At 31.7% G+C, this 21,979-nt stretch overlaps 2 protein-coding genes across 2 annotated transcripts; both read right to left on the reverse strand.

Annotated features, from left to right (window-relative positions):
- Positions 1 to 1,298: 1,298 nt before the first annotated feature.
- Positions 1,299 to 3,923, reverse strand: LOC142528341 (transcription factor MYB92-like). The gene is made up of 3 exons (XM_075633384.1): positions 3,797 to 3,923; positions 2,497 to 2,632; positions 1,299 to 1,965 (listed from the first exon to the last, which is right to left on the reverse strand). The coding sequence occupies exons 1-3, from the start codon at positions 3,921 to 3,923 to the stop codon at positions 1,299 to 1,301; spliced, it is 930 nt and encodes a 309-aa protein (XP_075489499.1).
- An 11,830-nt stretch (positions 3,924 to 15,753) lies between these two features.
- Positions 15,754 to 17,956, reverse strand: LOC142529071 (transcription factor MYB1R1-like). Its single transcript, XM_075634462.1, has 3 exons — positions 17,602 to 17,956; positions 16,831 to 17,039; positions 15,754 to 16,444 (listed from the first exon to the last, which is right to left on the reverse strand). Exons 1-3 carry the CDS (start codon positions 17,909 to 17,911, stop codon positions 16,028 to 16,030), a joined length of 936 nt encoding a protein of 311 aa, XP_075490577.1. The 5' UTR covers positions 17,912 to 17,956; the 3' UTR covers positions 15,754 to 16,027.
- Between the last annotated feature and the right edge of the window lie 4,023 nt (positions 17,957 to 21,979).

Here is a 21,979-nt window from a genome sequence, read left to right on the forward strand (position 1 = left end):
GATACATAATAATATTTAAAAGACATATGTGAAAGATGTCATAAAAAAATGACGAAGGGTCGTTACATCAAACGAAGAATTAAAAGAAGTGAATTCTGGAACACTCACTCCAAGAACCTTTGGAACCCATCCCAACAAATCATCGACTTGCCACATTAGATCTTGAAGTTTCTATTGTGAATCTGAACACTCTTCTAAAACAAGTACACGAACCTTTGAATCCTCTTATAAATCAAGATGTCCAAAATTTTCGGACATTGTGTCTGCGTTTCTTTCTTGTCTGTGTTGGGCTTCCCTTATTTTCTTGATTTTTTTCACTCCACCCGCCTTCTGCGTCAATGAAGTTTAATCATTACAGTTTTGTAGAAGAAAGATGGGACCTGTTTCTGTGGTGGGTTCATCGGTGGAGATTTGTTTTGCAAAGGAGTTCCTTTGGTCGCTCGATTTGAGCACCATATTTCTTGATTCTTCTGCCAATTCATTGTTGTTGGGAGAGAGAATTAATGATAATGACGGAGACTGACAGCTACCTATTGATGCATCAAAGAAAATTCTACAATTTAATGATTTGCTTCTCTTCTTCTTTTGTATATATGTTCATAAAATACATATATGTTAAAAACTTTCTAAAATTTGTGATGAGACAGTGAGAGAGCATGATCGAACCTATTAAAATAATGATAAAAACACGTGTGAGACGATCTCACATGTCGTATTTTGTGAGACAAATTTTTTATTTGGGTCATTTATGAAAAAATATTATTTTTTATTCTAAGAGTATTATTTTTTATTGTGAATATCGGTAGGATTGACCCGTCTCACAAATAAAATTCGTGAGATCGTCTCACAAGATACTTATTCTAAAATAATTTAGAGACAATTAGAATCGGTATGCGTAATATAATTTTTTTTTAAAATTATATAATCTTGAAAACAAAAGTGTGTATCTATATTGAATTTAAATGCAATCTTTTTAACTCGATCATGTATAGTTTACTAATTTATTAACCATATTATACCCTAATGAATTTACAGAAAATAGTTATGAAATATTACAAATACAAAAGCGAGTTATAGATTTGAAAAAGTTAATGGAATAAACAAGAAAGAAAATAAAGGTCTTTCTACTATGGGCTCTGGATTATAAATTTATTTCTCGTGCTAAATAAAAATGACATCAATATTTATTTAAGAAATCCAAAATATTTCACTAATCAAACCAAATATCATTATATTAAAAAGCATCAATTACTAATAATTCCCAAATTTTAATAATTTACTGAATAATCATAATTATTTCATAGATTAAATGGTTCTTCGTAAAATCCAGGGAACTGCGAGAAAATGATCTCATCTTGATGCTCGATCATGGCTTCCACAAACGAACCATTGGAAGATGACGATGATGCTTCGAACCCATTGTTGATCAGTCTCATCCCATTTCCTCCAAAATCCGCAATTGCATCACATTTTTGTTCGAGTATTCCCAGATTTTTTTTATCACCCTCTTCATTTGATGTCAAGAGCTCATCATCAAGAAGAAAATCACTCCAACAGAAGCTCGATAATTCGCGATCCAATGAAGACGATATTTCAGATGAAGAAACATGATCCGTTGTAAGAGTTTGCGCCATGTTACAATTAGATGTGTTCGTGTACTTTGAGGTATCTGTGACCATATTTATGGCACAAATTGGGGAGCAAAAATCAAAAGTACTCTGTTGATGTCTTTGTGGTTGTTCTTGTTTCAAGATGAACGGATTCCTGGCCGAATCTAGGGCGATTTGTACTCGGTCTTTAGGGAAAGCAGCAATGTTTCCATAATCTGCAAGGATTTGGGAGAAAGGTTTATGCGTAACGGGATCGATTCCCATTGCAGATAGCTTCTTTCTTAGTTTGCTGTTCCATAGGATTTTCACGTCGATTTCGGTTCGCCCCGGCAGTTGTTGTGCTATTATGGGCCATCTGCGGATAATGGAATTGTATAATTTCAGGTGTTGCATGCAAATGGTTGCAACATTCATTATAAATTTTGGATCATAAAATGCATTATACCCGATAAATATACTAAATTACTCTGGATTAAACTTATAGATCAGATTATTGTACAATATCAAAATTATATATATATACTTTTCAAAGTTTGATTTTAGTGTAATAGCATCGATTTTATTATTTTATTTTTATTATTAATTTTTTTGCTTAAGTTCTATTTTTCCGAAGATTTGGTGTATCATAGGAAAATGCTGACATAACATAGAAAAATACTGACATGACATCAAAAATTTATGGCTTGTTTGACGTCAAGTCATCAATTGGATAAAAATAACCAAAAAATAAGTCAGTATAACAAAACAAAATTTGAAAACTTAATCGATCAAAACTCGAAATTGAATAAATTAGTTGACCAAAAATATTATTTTGCCTCGAAATAATTTGATTATAAAAACTCAATTTATTTTGTCAAATTTTGGATGAAAAAGAGTTCCGAATTACCTGCTACCAATGGCCGCATGCAGCTTAATGACAAACTCCTCCTCTTGAGGGGTGAAATTGTTATCCCTTGGATCCACTCCTTTCTCTTCATTACTCCACCTTTGCCTGCTAATTTTCCCACTACTACTTCTCAATCCTGACAAAATTTCTTGCCACGAATTTTGTACACATTAAACCATCTTTAAAACTATTTAAAAAATTAAGGTAAAATTGTAAATTTGGTTATACATGTTAGTATTTTTTTTATTATTTTAGTCTTTTATGTTATCAAATTTCAGTTTAGTCTGCTATGTTTTTTTATAGCACTTTTAGACTTTTATTAACGTGGCACTGACGTGTCTAGTGCAATTAAGAACTTTTATGAAAAAATTACTAAAATCGGGAAAGAAATTATCAAAATTGTCAAAAATAAATGAGACACGACTAAAACCAAATTTGATAACACAACGTACAGAAATCACAAAACATGAAATATATATGATGGGAAATACAGTTTTACCAATAATAAAATAAATCTTTGAAATAGTAACTTTCATCTCTCAAGCTCAACATCAAACTACTTTCATGTCCGGTATTGATATTCTTAATTTCGTAGCTTGAAGAATGAATTTTTTGGGGGTTTGAAGGGACTATCTTGCTAGAACAAAAAATGTGAGTTTCAGTTTGATTTTTGATATTAGTATCGAGCTCAGATTCAAGAATTGACGACTCAGGTTTGAGTTTTTGTTAAGATTGACAATTGAACCTAACTCAACCCCAAAAGCTAGCTCAAAAAGGGGGGATTGTCCAAGCCCATATATACAACTCCCACGTTATTTATCCAACCGATGTGGGACAATTAACATACCCCTCTCACGCTCAGGAATGAACATCTGGAGCATGAAGTTTACAAATGACTCAATTATGGACAGAACAGGTGGCCTAATTATAGGCAGTTCAACACATAACGGTGGAACCCGGGCTCTGATACCATGTTAAGATTGGCACTTGGACCTAACTCAACCTCAAAAGCTAGCTCAAGGGGGGAGGATTATCCAAGCCCATATATACAACTCCCAGGTTATTTATCCAACCGACGTGGGACAATTAACAGTTTTAAATATATGATTAAAATATATAATTCATGGTATTGAAGCTCGAGAGCGCATACTTGAGCACATAGACAGGAATTGGATAATTTCAAATTTAAATTATATATCAAGCTAACTCCGATTAATTCATCTGCGTCGTTAAGTTTTCGTGGACAAATTTCCGGTTCTATCTCATTTAATCGAAATGAAGATGAATCATGAAAATGTACCTGATCTCTTGGAGAAGCTTGCCGGGTTACATGTCTCTAGCTTTTGGTCTTTTCTAACAAAGCTTTCATTCTCATCATCTTCATTATTCCAAGGACCCCTTTTCATGGAAAGCTGATTTTTCACCATATTTTATCCTATACTAAAGACTAAATTTAATATTGGAATTTTAAGAATTATTTGATGTTAGAATTTCGAAAGGACCAAAAGAATGCAATTATAAGGTAGTGGTGTGACTTCGAGGCAAGAAATGCATGATAACTAGTATTGCATGATCAAATGCATCTGATATTCATTTTTTTCCCTAATTTGAAAAATAAAAAAAAATAATAACTTCAGTTACATTGCTTTTCATGCTATAACTGTTGCTACTTATAAAACAAGTGCAACAGACTTCTTCTTCTTCATTTTTTTAATGAAAAAATAAATATCGAATCTTTCTTTATAAAATATGTTATGATCCAACACACATATTTTGTGCCTCGTTCACTAGTATATACTTGTTGAAAGAGCATTCTCTTGAGTCAGGTTTGAATTGGATGAGTTATTTGGTTAAATATAGATCCAATCTTAGTTGATTAACAATTAGATGTCACATATTGAATGCTTTCTAAATATAAAGAAAATGAGACTTGTACTTTAATTAGATTTACAAGTTTGATCAAGGGTAATTATTTTAATCTTGCATTGAAGTAACAAATACTTTCTAATAGTTAAAACTTAACAAAAACTAGTCATTTACCACGATCGAGCGTGCTACAAGATCCAGTCTCAATGTAAATATTTATCAATTTCCATAGATTGAGAAAAATTTCTAACGAGGACCGAGCTGGGAATCGAGTCATCAAATTATAAAGTTTGCATGTCATTTTCAAATTACACAGACTAATATTCTTCATCTACTCGATGCTACCAGAGAAAAAAAGAAACGAGATTTCCAAAATTTAATTGCTCGAGTGTAATTAATTTAGCTGGACAGGAATTTTGACTTGTTAGATTTCCAAAATTTTACAAGCCTACAGCAATTTGATTTTATGGATGGAAGTTTTCTCATGGATACCTACAGCGATTTACTGAAATTTTCTTAAAACAAACATGAAGAGAGAACTTCAATAAAAAACGAAGAGAAAGAAAGGGAAACATAGTCTGATTTCGTTAGGGAGAGTTACATTTTTTTCATCATATTTTCGTTCAATTTACGTTTCAGTCTACTAAATTGTATTTTTTTCTAGTTATTTTTCAGCTAAATGTTGTCATGGCACCAGAGAATGATAAAATGGCACCATCAAACGATGATGTGTCACAGAAAATTGTTGTCATGATGTTGGACATTGCTGACATATCCTATGTAATGTCAGCACTCTGATGAAAAATGAGTAAAATTAAAAAAAAAATGAAATTAATGAACTAAAATCGTGAATTAATCAAAATGAATAAAAATAAAAGCGTGCAAATAACATATCATAAAATGTACATTGTCAAGACCTGAAAAATAATGGCACAATAAATTACAAATTTTTTAGATAAAAGATGAATGGATGACTTTTCAGCTCACTCTTGAAGCCTATAATTAGAGGCTTTAAGATAAACAAAAGTCACACAATACTATATCAAACAATTTATAATTTTCGAGCTACACCAGCTGCCACGGGACACAAAATTATGCATCAAAGCATTCCCAATACCAAAGTTCTTATATTTTTGAAGTTTACAGCAACAAGATTTTGTCCATTTTCGAGTGATACTTTCAAACATAAATTATGTCAATTCCGATCTTCACCATTCATAATATACTATTTTGTGTCCTGAAAATCATATCTTAACTTGATATGTTATGTGAATCTGTTTTATATTTGATATTATATATGATATTTGAAAGCATGTTTCATTTATTTGAATGCACTTTAATGATTTGAGTTAGAAATGGCAAAGGAAATTCTTATATTTGATTTGATATGACCCTGATACGGTTTGATATGATAACTGTTTACCCTTAGAGGTGTAACGTATAGAGGACTGCTCAGTAGACCACGGAAAAATGAGATGATGTTTAGTTCGATGTTTGTATTTTTCTTGTATAAGATCCAATATGATTATGATTGAAATTATGATTTCGTATACATATATGTATGTATTTGTTGTGCGTGATCGGCTCTCACTTGCTAAATGTTTTCTCAAACACTTACCTCTTACTCTCTCTCTCGGATAAGAATTGAGATAAATTAGATGAAATGTTAACCCACCTCGATCTCGGAGTATGAAATTTAAGTGGTATAAGAACGTCAGGTTCATAATCCGGTTGGAAAAAATTCAGAAGAATTTGAGCAAGACAAGCGTCTCAGCATCCATCTGTCGAGCACCAAGCACCTAAGCGCCGATGACGGATGCCTTCGTACCTATTTTTTTTATAAATTGCGTAAGCCGCCTATGTTTTGTTCAAATTAATTTTGAAAATCTTGTAGAATTCACAACTTTGCGTAAGAAATTCGGAATTAGATTCCGCAAAATTTCCCATGAACCTCATCACTAGACTTGTCAAATTGAGTTAGGCCCGTCGGACCGGCCCGCCCCGCTATAAAAATTGAACGGGTTGGGTTGATAAAATAGCAGCCCGTTTGGAGGCGGGCCAAATGGGCTGAGCCCGTTTGGGTTGCGGCCCAAGACGGGTCAAACCCAAACGGGGCGGGCTGGCCCGCCAAATTAGGATAACATTTTATATTTTTAAGTTTTAAGTTTTATAGAAAAATTGGAATAAGTTTCATGCGCCTCCATGTCTCAGAACAAATATATTGATAATTTACTCTTAGAACAAATTTATTGATAATTTACTCTTACAACAAATATGCATAGAGAAAATAAAAAAAGATAAATTTACAAATATACATAAAGAAAACAAAAGGAAAGAAATTCCTGTAAATTTTATTCATGAATCTTTAAATAATTTTTAAGCATAGCAGTTATTTGTGAACCCAATAGTGGTTTCGCTTGAACTCCGACGAGCTGCAGTGAAATTTTGTGGACCCGACGGAGGTTTGCTAATTATGTGTATTGTTGAAAACATAATATTTTTTAAAATTTACAACCGTATCTTTCCTCGACTTTATGTTCTCTTCCATGTCTCAATCTTCATGTTTGGTTTAAACACTTTACTTTTTATGGATTATATTGTATGCTTTCTTAATTTCTTATTTCAATTATTTTATGAAACTATTTGACTGAAATATGTTTAGTATTTTTTTAAAAAAAAATAAGCGGGTCGGCCCGTCTAACCTGCGGCCCAAGGTGGGTTGGGCTGGGTTGACCATTTAGAGGCCCGCCAAAATGGTGCGCTGGCCCGCCCCGCCCGTTTAATGGCGGGTTGCGGCGGGTGGCGGGCTGGCCCGTCCCGTCAACCCATTTTGACATGTCTACTCATCACATGAGCTTATAATCTATATCAAAAATAAATTTCTCAAAAAATCTTGTTCGACCTTTGTATTGCACAGAAACACTTGAAATTTATTAAGTGATGCTACTTTCAGTCTAGTTAATTTATCCTTATCATTTTAGATTGTTCTAAACCATTTTGTTTGTCTTGATCAACGATTACAATAAGGATAACCAATCTATTTTTTTAAATTATGGTTCAAATATTGATTGTACGTCTTTTCTCTTCGAAATCAATAAAAGCTGTTTGAGTTATTCATTTATTTTATTTTGGAAATTTTCTCGAAAAATTTCATTCAACAAGTATATTGTACTACTTGTTAGAATTTTGTGGAATTATATTACGTAAAACAGAAACAATTAGTATTAGCTTATGTCATTGATAATATACTTATCAGATATAAGTTAACTTAATATTCCTAGTTAAGATGAAAGATTTGACTCGAAGATAATAAAATATTACAATAAAAATCCTTCTGAAAACATAAGAATAAGATATGTAAAAGCTTAGTTTTCGAATTTCCAGAAACAAATACTTGTCTTGCTTATTTACTGTCTATTTTACATCTAAGCAGATATTAAGTTTAATTTGATTTATTTTAATTAGGGTCATACCGTAATTGTGAAAAATAGTGAGGGAATAAACTGAAATTTTGAAATATAAATTTAGAAAAAAGAAAAAATTAAAATGGGAGTTGTTCAATAAAATGGACCGAGTTAGAGCTGAACCTATGATCTTTCTGCTTAGAAAGCATCATTATATCAATTGTGCTAAATGAACAAAAACTTGACATTTTAATATAAGTAAAATAAAAACAGATAATGATATCAAATTTTTTGGCTTTATTACCAGGAAACTTATTAAAAATAGAAATAGTTATATCTTATATATATAATTTCTGTTTTAAAAACTCCCATATAAAAATTTATTATTTTCAATTTACTTTTAATACAATAATTATGTGTTTTATTTTTACCTTGAATTTTGAAAGTTAAAAAAAATAAAAGTGATTGTTAGAAATAGTTAATTAGATTTTTTGAAGCTTTTGCTATTCATATTATAATAGTGTTTTAAAAATCGTACTGGACCAAACGATTTGATCGAGAACCGATCACGAGTCCGATCCGGTCATAGCCCAAAAATTGTTTAATAGTTTTTTTTTAAAAAAATTAAATCTTGAATTTAATATTTTGTTAGAGATATATAAATGATTATTTGAACTTTGAATTTCGTTAAAATATTATTTTAGTAGTACTGTTGTTTATTTAATGTATTGTTTTTGTTTCAAAAAATAAATATAACAATAATTGGTATTTTGAATATATGTATATAGTTATTTAGTTTTAAAATTTTGGTAAATATATTTTTTGGTATATTTAAATATATCTTTTAGGTTTTAAAATATAAAATATATTATTATTTATTTTATAATAATATTCATATGGGCGTCAATGAGAGGAGCGATTTTGCAACCGGTGGTAAAAGTGATGGAGCGGTTAAAAACCGCTCTTAAATTGAAAAAAAAATTTAACAAGATTCATGTTCGACCATCCGATTAAACCCGTCCAACTTATTTGACCGTTTTTTTAAGATAGACCTTATCAATTATCAGTCCGTTATAAAAACATTGATTCATATTATTTATTATCTTTTTACATGAGTTAATTTAATTTCATCCAATCAGATATTAACAATCAAATTCCCATAATCTATTAGAATCATACTAGATCTCTAAATTTGTCCTTCTTTGTGGCACCTGTGTCTGTACGAGGAAGAGTGGCAAACATGTTGTTAGATTCAAAGGATAGTATTCGGTTGGTTGTGAAATATTTTTGGAAAACAAAATTTCGCAAAGTTTTATTTGTAAAATGAAATATATAATATATTCAAAGGTTCATCGTTTTGAAAATTCAATGATGCTCATAATATATATATATATATATATATATATATATATTAATTCATCTTCATCTTTGAATGGTTAAATATATCAGTCGAGATTGTAAAAAATTTGAGTCATTCCTCAAGTTATCGTGTTAGAGATCACACGTACGAGATCTATATACATGATAAAAAATTTGATTTTTATAACTGCCTTCATTAATTAATTACCTTATTTAAAAGAATTAAAATCCCATTTCTAAAGGTATTCTATCCTATCGTATCCTAATTATGATAACATTGTGTTCAATAAATAGTAGCTTATATCTCACGTAAATCTCCCATCCGACCATTCAAGAAAACACACCCTGCTTCAAATGGCATCCCTCTCTCAGCCGCAAGCAATGGATTATCTTCCCGCTTACTTTCAGATTCCGTTTAGTGACTTGCGGAGGATTGCTCCGTCGTCAGTGGTCGACATGGTGGTGCGATACCATACCAACAACCCCGGCCGATATCCGGATCCGACTTATGATAGTTACTACATGAATCATGCTCCCACGAGTTCTCTGCAGTGGAACATTCATCAAGAGCAACTTTACTTGAATATGCTTGGCCATGCTGGAAGAATTTCTTATCCTGTTTATAATTCCACCATCAATCCGATGCATACTACTTCGTCTTTCAATCCACACGCCGCGAATTTTCAGGAAATCGATCATCACCTGATCATCGATGATTTTGATCTTGTGGAAGAATTTGAGGATTGGGAATGGTTCTCAGATGATGATGTTCAAGAAACTGCTACAGCCCCCGACTACATAGTTGATCAGAATAGATCGCAAGACGACGAAAGATACAAAGACTTGAAAACGAGGAGAAGTAGGGAGGACGATCAGATACAAGACAATATATGCGTCGTTTGCCATGATGGTTTGTACGAATGCGAAAACGACGGTGAGACGATTGCTACTCTGAACTGCGGCCATGAATATCACATACATTGCATCAAACGGTGGCTGCAACGGAAGAATGTTTGCCCTCTCTGTAACGCAATTGCGCTGCCTCATGACTGATATGCATCTTGACATGGTTACATAAATTGTTAGAAATTTAAAATTCTATGTTTCATTAATGGTACTGAATGTTTTCATGATTTTTGGAAAATATAAAGCTCGATTTTGTTGTTTAGTTCGATTTTTATATAGATTGGAGCATATACGATGAATTTGCTTGGACATTATGAGTAATTGGTAGCTCAGAAATAATATTATAAATATAATAAATCTATAAATATGCATTTACGTAAAATAAAAATTGGAATATGTATTCTAAAATAACTACATATTATCTTGTAAATTAATTATTTTGCCGTGGATTTATTAAATTGATGTGTATATATATTTTTTCAATGGTCATGCGGCCTATAAAATTTTATATTTTTTAAAACTCCCATATAAAACTTTATTATTTTCAAGATACTTTTAATAAAGTAATTATCTTCTTTATAACATTTCATAAGTATAATTTTTAAAAAAACAAAAACAAAATCAAAACATAATCATCTATTTTTCCCCTGTATATATAGCAGCGTGTTCTATTTTATTTTGAATTAGTTAGTTATCATTAGAAATATCTTATCAGATTTTGTGAAGTTAGTGCTATTCAGATTTTATATTACCTTTACATGTGAGTTAAATTTGTGTTTATCCAATCAGATATTAACAATCAAATTCTCATAATCAGATCTCTACAAATATGCTTTTTTTAAACTCTCTGGATTATTTATTTACCTTATTTACAATTTAATCAGCCATTAGAATCCTATTCCTCATAGATTTCTTCCTTTTATCCAATTCCTAATTATGGTAACTTTGTGTTCTATAAATACTTGTATCTAACTTTAATCTCTCCTCATCCAACCATTCTCAATATTTTCTTCCATCGAAAAACACACTGCTACAAATTTGCGTTCTATCAACTGTTGCAAATGGCTTCCAACTAACGATCACCGCAGGTTTCTGATTCTTTTCCGAACCTTTTGACAAACTTCGCTGCCTCTTACGATCAAGTTCCTTTCTATTACGAACAATCTGATGAGATTGATTGGTCTCGTCCCCGACATTTGTGGAACATTAATCAGGAGTACACTTATTTCAATCTGTTTGGTCGTGCTGCAAGTGAAAACTTCAAGATTAATCAGCTGCTTGCGAATCCAAAAAATCAGTTTGTGAATGGGTGTTTGTTCTCTGAAATTGATGGGGATACATATAACTACGCGAAAAACGTCGACAAGATATGCGTGGTATGCGAAAAGGATGAGCATAAGGAGAAGATTGCTAGTCTGGATTGCGGGCATGGACATCATGTGTATTGCATGGAAAATTGGCTGCAACATTGGAATGTGCAAGCCCTCTCTGTAAATTTGATGCAATCAAGTATTGATATACGATCACGCTTCCTAGCTATTTGATGAACACATTTTTGGATTATAATTAATTTTCACGTATAATTAGATTTTAAAATTTTATGACAAAAAAAAAATAATGACATGTTTTAATTTCGACGATGTAAGGTTTATAATATGATAAAATAAATACAAGATTTGTTCGAACGTATAAATCCTCTCAAGATATTTGGTGACTAAATATTATGTTATAGATATTAAAATGAGTTGTTTAAAAATTATTTTAAAAAACTATTGAAATTATCAAAAGTGGATCAAAAATCAGAATATAAAAAATTAATGGACTAAAATTATTTTCCCTTATAATTGGGCAAAGATTTTTTATAATAAGATTGTAACAAAATGCAAAGTGGAAAATTGAGAACCAAACTAATATTGATCATAAATGCATTATAAAAATAAAATAGTGTTGATTTTAGATTTAAAAAATATATAAAAAATTTGAGATTTTTGCTTTCATCTATGTTGTATTTTATGTATTTGAAACTCCCATATATTTAATGTATTTAATATTAACTTATTCAACGCACAAAAAAAATAAAAATAAATATGACAATTATATATCTCGGCTTTATTCTCTTAAGTCTGCTCTTCTTCTAAAATGTATCTATCTGATATATATAATTTTATGTTTTTAAAAACAATTTCCAAATAAAATTTTATTGTTTCCAAAATACATTTAAAACAGTAATTATGTGTTTTATTTTTACTTTGAATTAGTTAGTTCAAAATTTCAAAAAGTGATTATAAAAAATATTTTATTAGAGTTTTTGAAGATTGTGCTATTCATATTACTTATTATCTTTACATGTGAGTTAATTTAATTTTAACCAATCAGATATTAACAATCAAATTATCATAATCTATATATTATTCCTCATTAATTAATAAGTATCCAATCAGATATATAATCCCTGCATTAATAAATTACCTCATTTACAGTTTTAAATTTGAACCAATTTTTAAATTGATAAATATCTTGCACATATAAAATACATTCAATTAAGTGGGCATATTAAGGTTTACTATCGGACACCAAACATAAATTATGATTTAGTTCACGTCTCAAAAAGACTAAATTTGATTTGGCCCTATCACCACTTGTTTTACATTTGAGTTCTCTAGCTTGCTCTATTTTAGAAATTGGTCCACTGAATTTTCAAATTTTGTTTGTGGTACATTAACATTTAATTTTTGACTATTGATTTTTTGTGGACACGACATTAGACAAATCAGCAATTTTCGATGTCACGTAACCATTTCCGGTGGTACATTAGCACTCCGACAAAATAAGTCTAGAAACCAAAAAAGGCTCAAATTTGAAGTACTAAAACCAAAATTTGAAAAAGTAGTAGATCAAAACTCAAAATAGGTATTTTAATGTAGTAATTGTGAGAACCTGAATTTCAAGCAGCGAGTATGTTTCAGCAGCTGGCAATTTTCAGTAGCAAAGAAAAATTCCAGCAGAAGCTAACAATTCCAGCACTGGCTAATATTTCAGAAGCTGATATTTTTCCAGCAGATAGAATTCCAGCAGCAGACAAAATTCCAGCAGACAGTTACTAATTCAGCATATGACTTGTAACTGAAGCATTTAACACGGAATAAAGGCTGTTAATGGCAGATTATGGTCATTCATTAGAAGGCTAACAATCAGATTTTGGCCTATAAATAGCACCCTCAATATCTGAAATTGTGGTTACCAAAATCTTGAGTTATCATTTGAAATTAGAGCTAAGAAAGTGCATTTTTCGAAGTTGTAAAATCCAGTAGCGAGGCAAGTAGATTTCCAGACTTCAACCGAAAATCTTTAAGCAAATTACAGTAAGTGGGCTATGTATAAATATCTTGAAATCGGTTTGATAATTTCTGTTTTAAGTATTTCTGAACTCTGATTTTTGAAGAACTGAAACTTAGTGAACTAATGGCAGGAATATATATTCTGAACATTACTTATTACTGATTACTGGCCTCACCCCTTAGAGGAGAAAACATATAGGGGACTGATATCAGTTTAGCCATGAAATTCACGAACGTGCTCAGTGCTTACTTGTTAAATTTCTGATTTCTGATTACTGATTACTGATTTCTGAATACTGATTTCTGTTATGAAAATAAGAATTTCTGTATATTATTCGTATTACTTGTTTCTGTATGAAAATGATTTCGAAAATTAGGAGTTATTCCCGCCCCCGCTTACTGAGTAACAACCATATCGCTCACCCACTAAAACCCATCTCAGATAAGAACGAGAAAGAAATATTAGAAGAAGAAGAGCAGATTCAGTTTTGGGGCTAGTGAAGAAGATTGTCATTTCTCAGTTCTGATTCTAGTTTATGTTATTTCGGCTGCATCTGTTAAGATACTATTATGTATGGTTTTACATTTCCGCTGTAAAACATTTGCTCTTTGAGTTGTATCAGACAATGAATATTATGAATAAAAGACTGGTTTCTGAATTTTGTACTTCTGAGGCTTGTTGTTTTCGAATGTAAATTTGAGAGCAACGCCGGTGTCAACTAACCCACGTCCCGGGGCATGACATTGAAGTGGTATCAGAGCAAACCAGGTTTCATAATCTGGGGAGGAGGAACTAGAAATAATAAGTTCTGATAGACTTCTGAAAATAAGTCCTGAAAGTTACTGAGATAGACTACTGAAAATAAGCTACTGTAATAGACTACTGAAATGAGTATAAAAAAAAATTTCAGTAGGCAAAAAAATCAGTAGACCGGAACCAGCAGATAACAGAAAAACCAGTAGACCGAAAACAGTAGCATCAGACCAGTAGTCTGGAACCAGAACCAGTAGGGTTGATCCGTCTCACAAGAGACCTACTCAAGTACTTTTAGTTTTAATATTTTATCTTTATCTTATAAAAATATTTAAAAACAATCATGAAACTTGTTTTATCATATGAATATTAAAATTAGGACAAAAATTTGTGTGAGACGGTCTCACGAGTCGTATTTTGTTAGACGAATCTCTTATTTGAGTCATATATGAAAAATATTATTTTTTATACTAAGAATATTACTTTTTATTTTGAATATCGGTAGGATTGACCTGTCTCACAGATAAAGATTCGTGAGACCGTCTCAAAAAAAAAACTACTCTAAAATTAGTTTTTCAAAAAATATTAAAAACAATTAATAGATAAATGATATATATTAAAAAAATAGTATGTTAAAAAACTTGTGTTGATATAGATCAATGATAAAAATAAAATTTTAAAAAAATCACTACATGAGTTGGAATTTTTTTCTCTCACTTGAAATATAACTACTTATGTATCTACCCAATCGAACTCAAACTCTGTGTACAATCTTTTTTTATCATTATCGATAAACTAAAGTGAAATTTGACAAATTATGGAGGGACTAAATTGATATTTAAATTGTTGAAATAAAAAAATAATTGAAATTGAAAAAAAAAACAAAAAACAAAAATGTAATATTAGTATCATATAAATATGAAATTAGAAGAAAAAATCGGTGTCCTCTGTAAGTAGTTATTATCATGTCCTCACACTTAATAATATAGTATAGAATAGTATAGATACGTTTATACAATTGATTATCAGTCAATCTTATTCTAAGTTGAATTTGATCCGTAAGGAATTAGTGGATAATTTTCTCGATATCTTGTTCCTAGTGCATCTCAATTTCTAAGGAATCCAACAAACCCCCCACTAAATATAAGGCATCCTTTCGAAGATAATGAAATATCTTCTTACACGAGATTCCCTTTTCATGTTACCATGTTTGATTTGGAGAAGCAAAACCACTTTGTCATCCAATAAACCTTATTAAAAATAGTACAAAAACTTGATTATACTTAGAAAAAAAAATCAAAAATAATTTTAAAAGACGACTATCTCGACGGAACTCGGAGGCGCCTTGCCTACTCGTCGATCGGATACCCCGCACGATTAGCAGTAATGCACCCACACAAGAAAGCATTACGTGATTCAATTGCATCCTCAGATAATGAAAGGCACCACCCAATGGAAGTAATGGCCCTACCATAACTTATCTTTACAATAAATGGAAATCGAAACCTAATTTCATCCACTTTCAATGAATGATGTAATAGCTATAAAAATCTCCCCAAAGTGGCACCTAAACACTACGCTAATTAAGTATCAAGAATAAAATCCTACAAGTGAAAGCAACAGGTGAGAAGGCACCAATAATTCTCTATTTTATTCTCAACCACATAGAAAGAAGAGACGAAACAAGCAAGAATCTAAGGTATTAGCATAGAACAAGAAACAAGACAAAATGATGGTTTTTCGCTCTGTACAATGAAAAAAAAGGATGGATTTTTATGCGGATTAAGAGCCTAATGTATTTTCATACTCGGAATAATCTAGTTTTCTTGATCAGATCTTTCTAAACTATGATGGATTATCTGTTTTCGAATATTATTATCACAATTCACAAGTGCTTTGTTCTCTCAAGTGACAGTGATAAGAGTATCGCCATTCTTGAAGCCTGGGATCACCTGGAATGCTGGGTTGTCCCTTGTTAAGAGCTGATCCTGTCCGTATGAGAGGGACAACCTCAAAGATATTGGTGATGGCTCGAATGGCACTTGCTGATTTAAGTTAAGATCTATCATTATTGAAGAAGTTGGCATCTGGAGCATTGCTGGTGACTTGTTCACTCGACCACTTTGGCACGAAGTTGGATTTTCCATTGGATTCCCACCTTGCATTGACAACATAACTGGGCCAACAGTAACCGGGAAAGGCACGGTATAGAATCCGTTCATGTTGGAAGCCAAAGGCACAGATGGTGCGGTTGGTGGTGGAACTGGCTGAGCAGGGCGCTCTTGGTGGCTACCATCCTCTTCAGTTTGCATTGCAGTGACCTTATCACAACAGGAGAATATAGAAAATGACACATTAACTGAAAGAACATTTAAACAAAATGTGGGGAAACATTGTTTCCCATCCAACTTTATTGAAATTCTGCCAAAATAAAAGCAAAAACTTGCAAACCACATTTCTAAGCACCAGGAAATTCTCCTTACTCTTATGTTTCTCAAAAGCAAGAAATGTTGCCTCCCAATAACATTTTCAAAGAAAATTGCTTAGATCCAACACCATATTATGTATAAAACGAATAAATGGGAAATATACTTTAGGCAAAAGAATAAAACAAGTTCGGTGGAACCTTACAAATTCAATATTTCCTTTACCTTGTAAAATAGACAGAAAACGATTACAGATAGAAACAAAGGCTACAAGAAATTACCGAATCGGTGGTGATATCAAATAAGCTAGTGCGACGGCGGCGGCGATTGACGTTGCTCCGGCGGATAAAGTATTTCTGGGCATGGCTAGCCACTTGGGTCGGTGTGCGAGTCTTGACATAATTTCTAGAGATTCCTCTCCAGTCCCCTTTCCCAACATTCTGCAATCCAACAAGGAATAGCTTGTGTTCTTCCTCTGTCCATGGGACTCCTATAAACAAGGCACAACAAATAACATTATGAACTATATTTAACGAATCAAGACATGAAAATCAAGAAAAGAAAGAAAAAGATGCAACAAATTAACAATAAGACTTGCAAATAGGACGATACAGATAATAATACAATAAAATCAAACCGTCTTAGTTTCCTCTCATCAAAAAAAATTATTACCTTCCCTTGCACCAAAAATAAAACACAGATTTTATTCAAGCTTTAGATGTACCCAACTCAAACAAACAATACGTCAGATCAGTCCATTAAAGACTGACAGATTGTAACAAAATCAACAAAAATAATAGACCTTGAACATCACCTAACAAGGGAAATAAAAAGGAAATAGTATATTAGTAAAACTATCAACTAACCGATTTCAAATAGCGCAAATCAAATCTGATATACCAAATAACTACCAAAAACCATAATCAGAACATTCACAACACAAATCTGAAGATCAGCAAAAAAAAAAAAAAAAAAAAAAAACAGATAAACAAATATTTTCACCAAACAGTAGCTGGAAATTTAAAAAACCAAAACCAAACAACAGATCCGACCTCGCTTACGCTCACGATTCCCGTGAACCGGATGCAGCAGAGCATCATCAGCCGTCGCGTAGCCAGCCGCTCCGCCGTCTTCCTCGACAACCAACTTAGTAAAATCATTTCTCGGATTGCTATTCGTATTGGCCTTATCACCATTGACCGGCTCGTATTCGGAGAGATTGTTCATACTCACGCTCTTCCTCATGGGATCAACTTTCACTCTCACACCAAACAGAATAATCTCGCCGCTGCCCACACAGCCGAGGGAGCCACTTCCGCCACCGCTCACGGCAGCTGACGGAGAGTCGCTGAGCATTGACATTTCTCCTTCAGATTTCACGGAAGGTAAAGTAATATGGAGTGGGAGAAAATGGAGGATGAGCGTCTTTTATAATACATACTTTGTGCAGCGTGGGAGCCGTACGATTTTATGCTGAAATTTATTTAATTATTATATATATATATATATAATCTACTGTACCATATTGTGGTTAAAACAATAAAATTTTAAAATCGTATTTATTTATCATATTGTATTTTAGGTATTTTTACAAGAAAGTAAAATTTAATTGAAATATTATGTTTATAATCGATAATAATGATATAACTCAAAAAAATTAATGTTACACCACCAAAACGTCGGATTTCGAACTAAGACTACTATCAATTTCTTCTCGACATAGATTCATCAAATTTTGACAATATTAGAATATTTCTATAATTTTATAAACTTTTTCAAAATTTTGGAAAACCCTTTGGTACTTCGAAATTCTCGAAAATTAAAATCAATTGGCGGAAGGAGTACGCTCAATGAATTCCAAACACATCAATTATCCAAATGCTTGAATTTTATTGTATCAGATTTAGTAAAATAAAATTCTTCTTTGATCTGGAAACTTTTACGTGTAATGAATTTATCCACAAATATTTTTTTTTTAAATTATGTTATAAAATAAATACACGTTTTCCAAGATCCCATATTCGACAAGATGACAATAAGGTCACGCCACATATTATAAGGTTTAAATTATTTTATTCCTTTAAATATTTAATGTAAATAAAGAAAATAAAATAATAAAAATTTAAATATGCTTAGATTTAGATTAACCACAAGTGTATAATAAATTTCGATTATAAGAATATTAAAGACAAAACTTATTTATTGTTTTTAAAAAAGTTAAGAAGAAGATGAAATTTTTTATTTTAAAAAAATGGCATTTTCCCTACTAAGATGCGTCAGTCGTCTCCAAATTGATCGTAAGTCTTTTGTAGACGGTCTCACGGATACTTATCTGTGAGACATATTAATTATGCTCATATTTACAATAATAAATAATACTTTTGACATAAAAATTAATATTTTTCATAATTAAACCAAAGAGATATACGTCTTACAAAAGTTTTTGTACCAAATTTATTACAAAGAATACCACAAATATTTATTATAAAAAAATAGTATTTTACTACAACTCTTTTTTTATATAAAAAGTATTATTTTTTATGTGTGACTCAAATAGAATATATATCTCACAAAATTAATCTATAAGATTGTTTCACATGCATTTTTGTATGATTTCAAATATATACTTATGATAAAATTGTCCTGGTCTAATTCTAGACTGTATTTTGGTGTTGGTTATGATGCTTTTCTAGTAATTTTCATGACCAAGTTGTCATAAAAAATGTCCACTCTTTTGCCAAATATTCTATCATTTCATGAAAAATGTGTGGTCAATTAACCAAAGTTTTGACTTATATGTCAATAGATTGACGTTAGAATTAATTTCGTCTTTTATTTTAAATTTATGTGTGTGTGTATATATATATATATATATATATATATAGTGATACAAGTTTCTGGATTAGAACATCATCGACGATGTTTTAAGAATATGCGCATAAATTTACATTTTGAGGTAATATTTTAAAAGTAGCTTTAATAAATAAAAAAAAAAATTCTCTGTTTTTCGATTTTTTTTTATGAGAGTTAAAAATCTTAAATCTTGACCTGGGAGGGGTATGTTGGTCATTCGACATGTGAGGATTAACCAAACTTTATAATATTTATTTTCTAATCCTTGTGACCCAAAATATCAAAACTCCTTTATGATTAGTCCCTCATATTTACCCGTTGACGTAGCCTCCCTGGGCTTGTTAACATTTTATAAGCATCTAAATCCTTGTGTTATTAAAAAAACAGCTAATTGCCCCATTTTGACAAAATATGTCATTTGAATATATATATAATTTTAATTTCAAATATTATATATATATATACACACACACGTATACATATACATATATTTGGACTTCCTATATAACAAAGAATCATTATCCCTCTTTTTTATTTTATTAGATTAGATAATCTACGTATCTCCAACTCATATTCAATATTTTTCATCATTTATCTTCCCATATATAGATCAATGATCACAATTTTTAAAAATCTTATACAAGTTATATCCTTTAAATATTATCAAATACTCCATATTTCTATTTGTTTCATTTTCAAACACACACACAGACACACACACACACACACATATATATATAATTAAATAATTACATAACATATTGTTAAACTGAACTTAATTTGTTGGGGATCGATAAGGAGTTTAGAGGGAGTGTGAATAAACTCTTTCCTTTACTGATAGTTTTTGCAAAGGGTACTAGAATCCTGTTAGAGATTGTAGCTAGTCTTGTTCGAATGTAAGTCCAGCAGATCACAATAATAATTGCGAAAACGATCCGATGGAGTAAGGTGAAAACAGTAAAACAGTAGACAATAGACAATGGTTGTTTCTGGAAGTTCGAAGATAAATCTTCTACGTCTCCCCTTCTTCTGTTTCCAGAAGGTAGCACTAAAAGACTTTGGATTTTACAGTACAACACTTGTACACACCCATTTCAGTAGGACTTACACTTAGCCTACTAAAACTCTTAGTTACACAACTCCGTAAAAACGAATACAACAAAGTTCTGGAAAACATTCTTTTCCAGTTTACAAACTATTCTCAATGATATATTAAAGTGTTCTAGCTTGAAGAGAGTTATGAGATAGTAACAATACAAAATGATCTTAGAAGATCGGATATTGATAATAAGGCGTGTGCTGTTTTCTGTATGTTGAGCTCTGAAGATAAGTAGTAGCTGATGATAGCTCAAACTCAAGTTGGAATAATCGTTGTGATGATGAAGATAATAACGTTGTTTTCTATAAAGAATTGATCTTCTTATATATAGAAAGCTTGAGTCCAACGTAAACAAAAACGGCTTCTTTTGACTTCTGATAGAATCAGCTTTATTACCTAAAAAGGTTCCTGCAGAAAGCTTTCAGAATAATCAGTCTTTGTTTTATACCAAAATTGGTAAGGCGTATTACATAACTTCGTACAGTATTAACGGTGCAATTAATAATTGTACTAGGTAAAGTAACGGTAACATTTAAGATAGCAACGATCAAGTAAAGGGCGTTAAGTTACTTCTACTTAAACTAATGTCTGCTTATAAAGTTACGTTCTGGTTCTGGTTTTTCTAAGCCGATAAGTACTCGAAGAGTACTGCTTTTGCGATACTAGAGCTTCTGGTTTTATATAGTCATATGATTTTAGCTAACCCGACCTACTGGTTTTGACTCTCATCACCACAATCAAATAAAGTCTAACAATTTTCCCCTTTGCGGTGATGCCAAAACCTAGATATTAGTAACGATGAATATAGAAGCAAATAGCGAATAAGATAATCGATAAACAAGCAAATAGTAAAATAGAGTTCAAAAGAATTTAATCATCGGTTCCAATGTCTCTAAACATTGTATCCTCATCCTGAGGATCTTGGTTTCTGAAGGAGGATTCTGCATGATGACCTCCAGATCTGCCTTCTTCTCTGCCTTCTGCTTCCCCCTTTTTGACATCATTGGCATGAATACGAATGAGCAAGTTGTCCACTCGGCCAGTAAGAGTAAGGATGCCATTATTCAATATCTCCAGAAATGGGGTCTGATTCGAAACTCGTTCATTTAGATCAAGAATAGATTGAGATTGAGAATCAATCTTGGCGTCAATAGATACAAGTTTCGAGTCGAAGGTATGTACTGTGGTGGAGACTGATCGAATAGCCGAATCATGTCCAGAGACCGTTGAAATGATATCTAAATGACCAGTCAAGATACTGGCGTGGCTGGAGACAACATTTTGTCTGAACAGGCTGGTTTCAACATTCAATTTGACCAAAGATTCTGCCGTGCGAGTGACTTCTTTTGAGATGCGATCACGGAAGAATCTGGTGGCACTGACCTCACCAAGCACGTTCAAAAGACAACTGTTTAACAATTTCGGACAGATTATCAAGATTTCTCCTCAGAATGTCTATCTCGAATTCAAGATCAAAC

The sequence above is a fragment of the Primulina tabacum genome, chromosome 16, assembly GCF_025594145.1.
Source record: "Primulina tabacum isolate GXHZ01 chromosome 16, ASM2559414v2, whole genome shotgun sequence".
Lineage (NCBI taxonomy): Eukaryota > Viridiplantae > Streptophyta > Magnoliopsida > Lamiales > Gesneriaceae > Primulina > Primulina tabacum.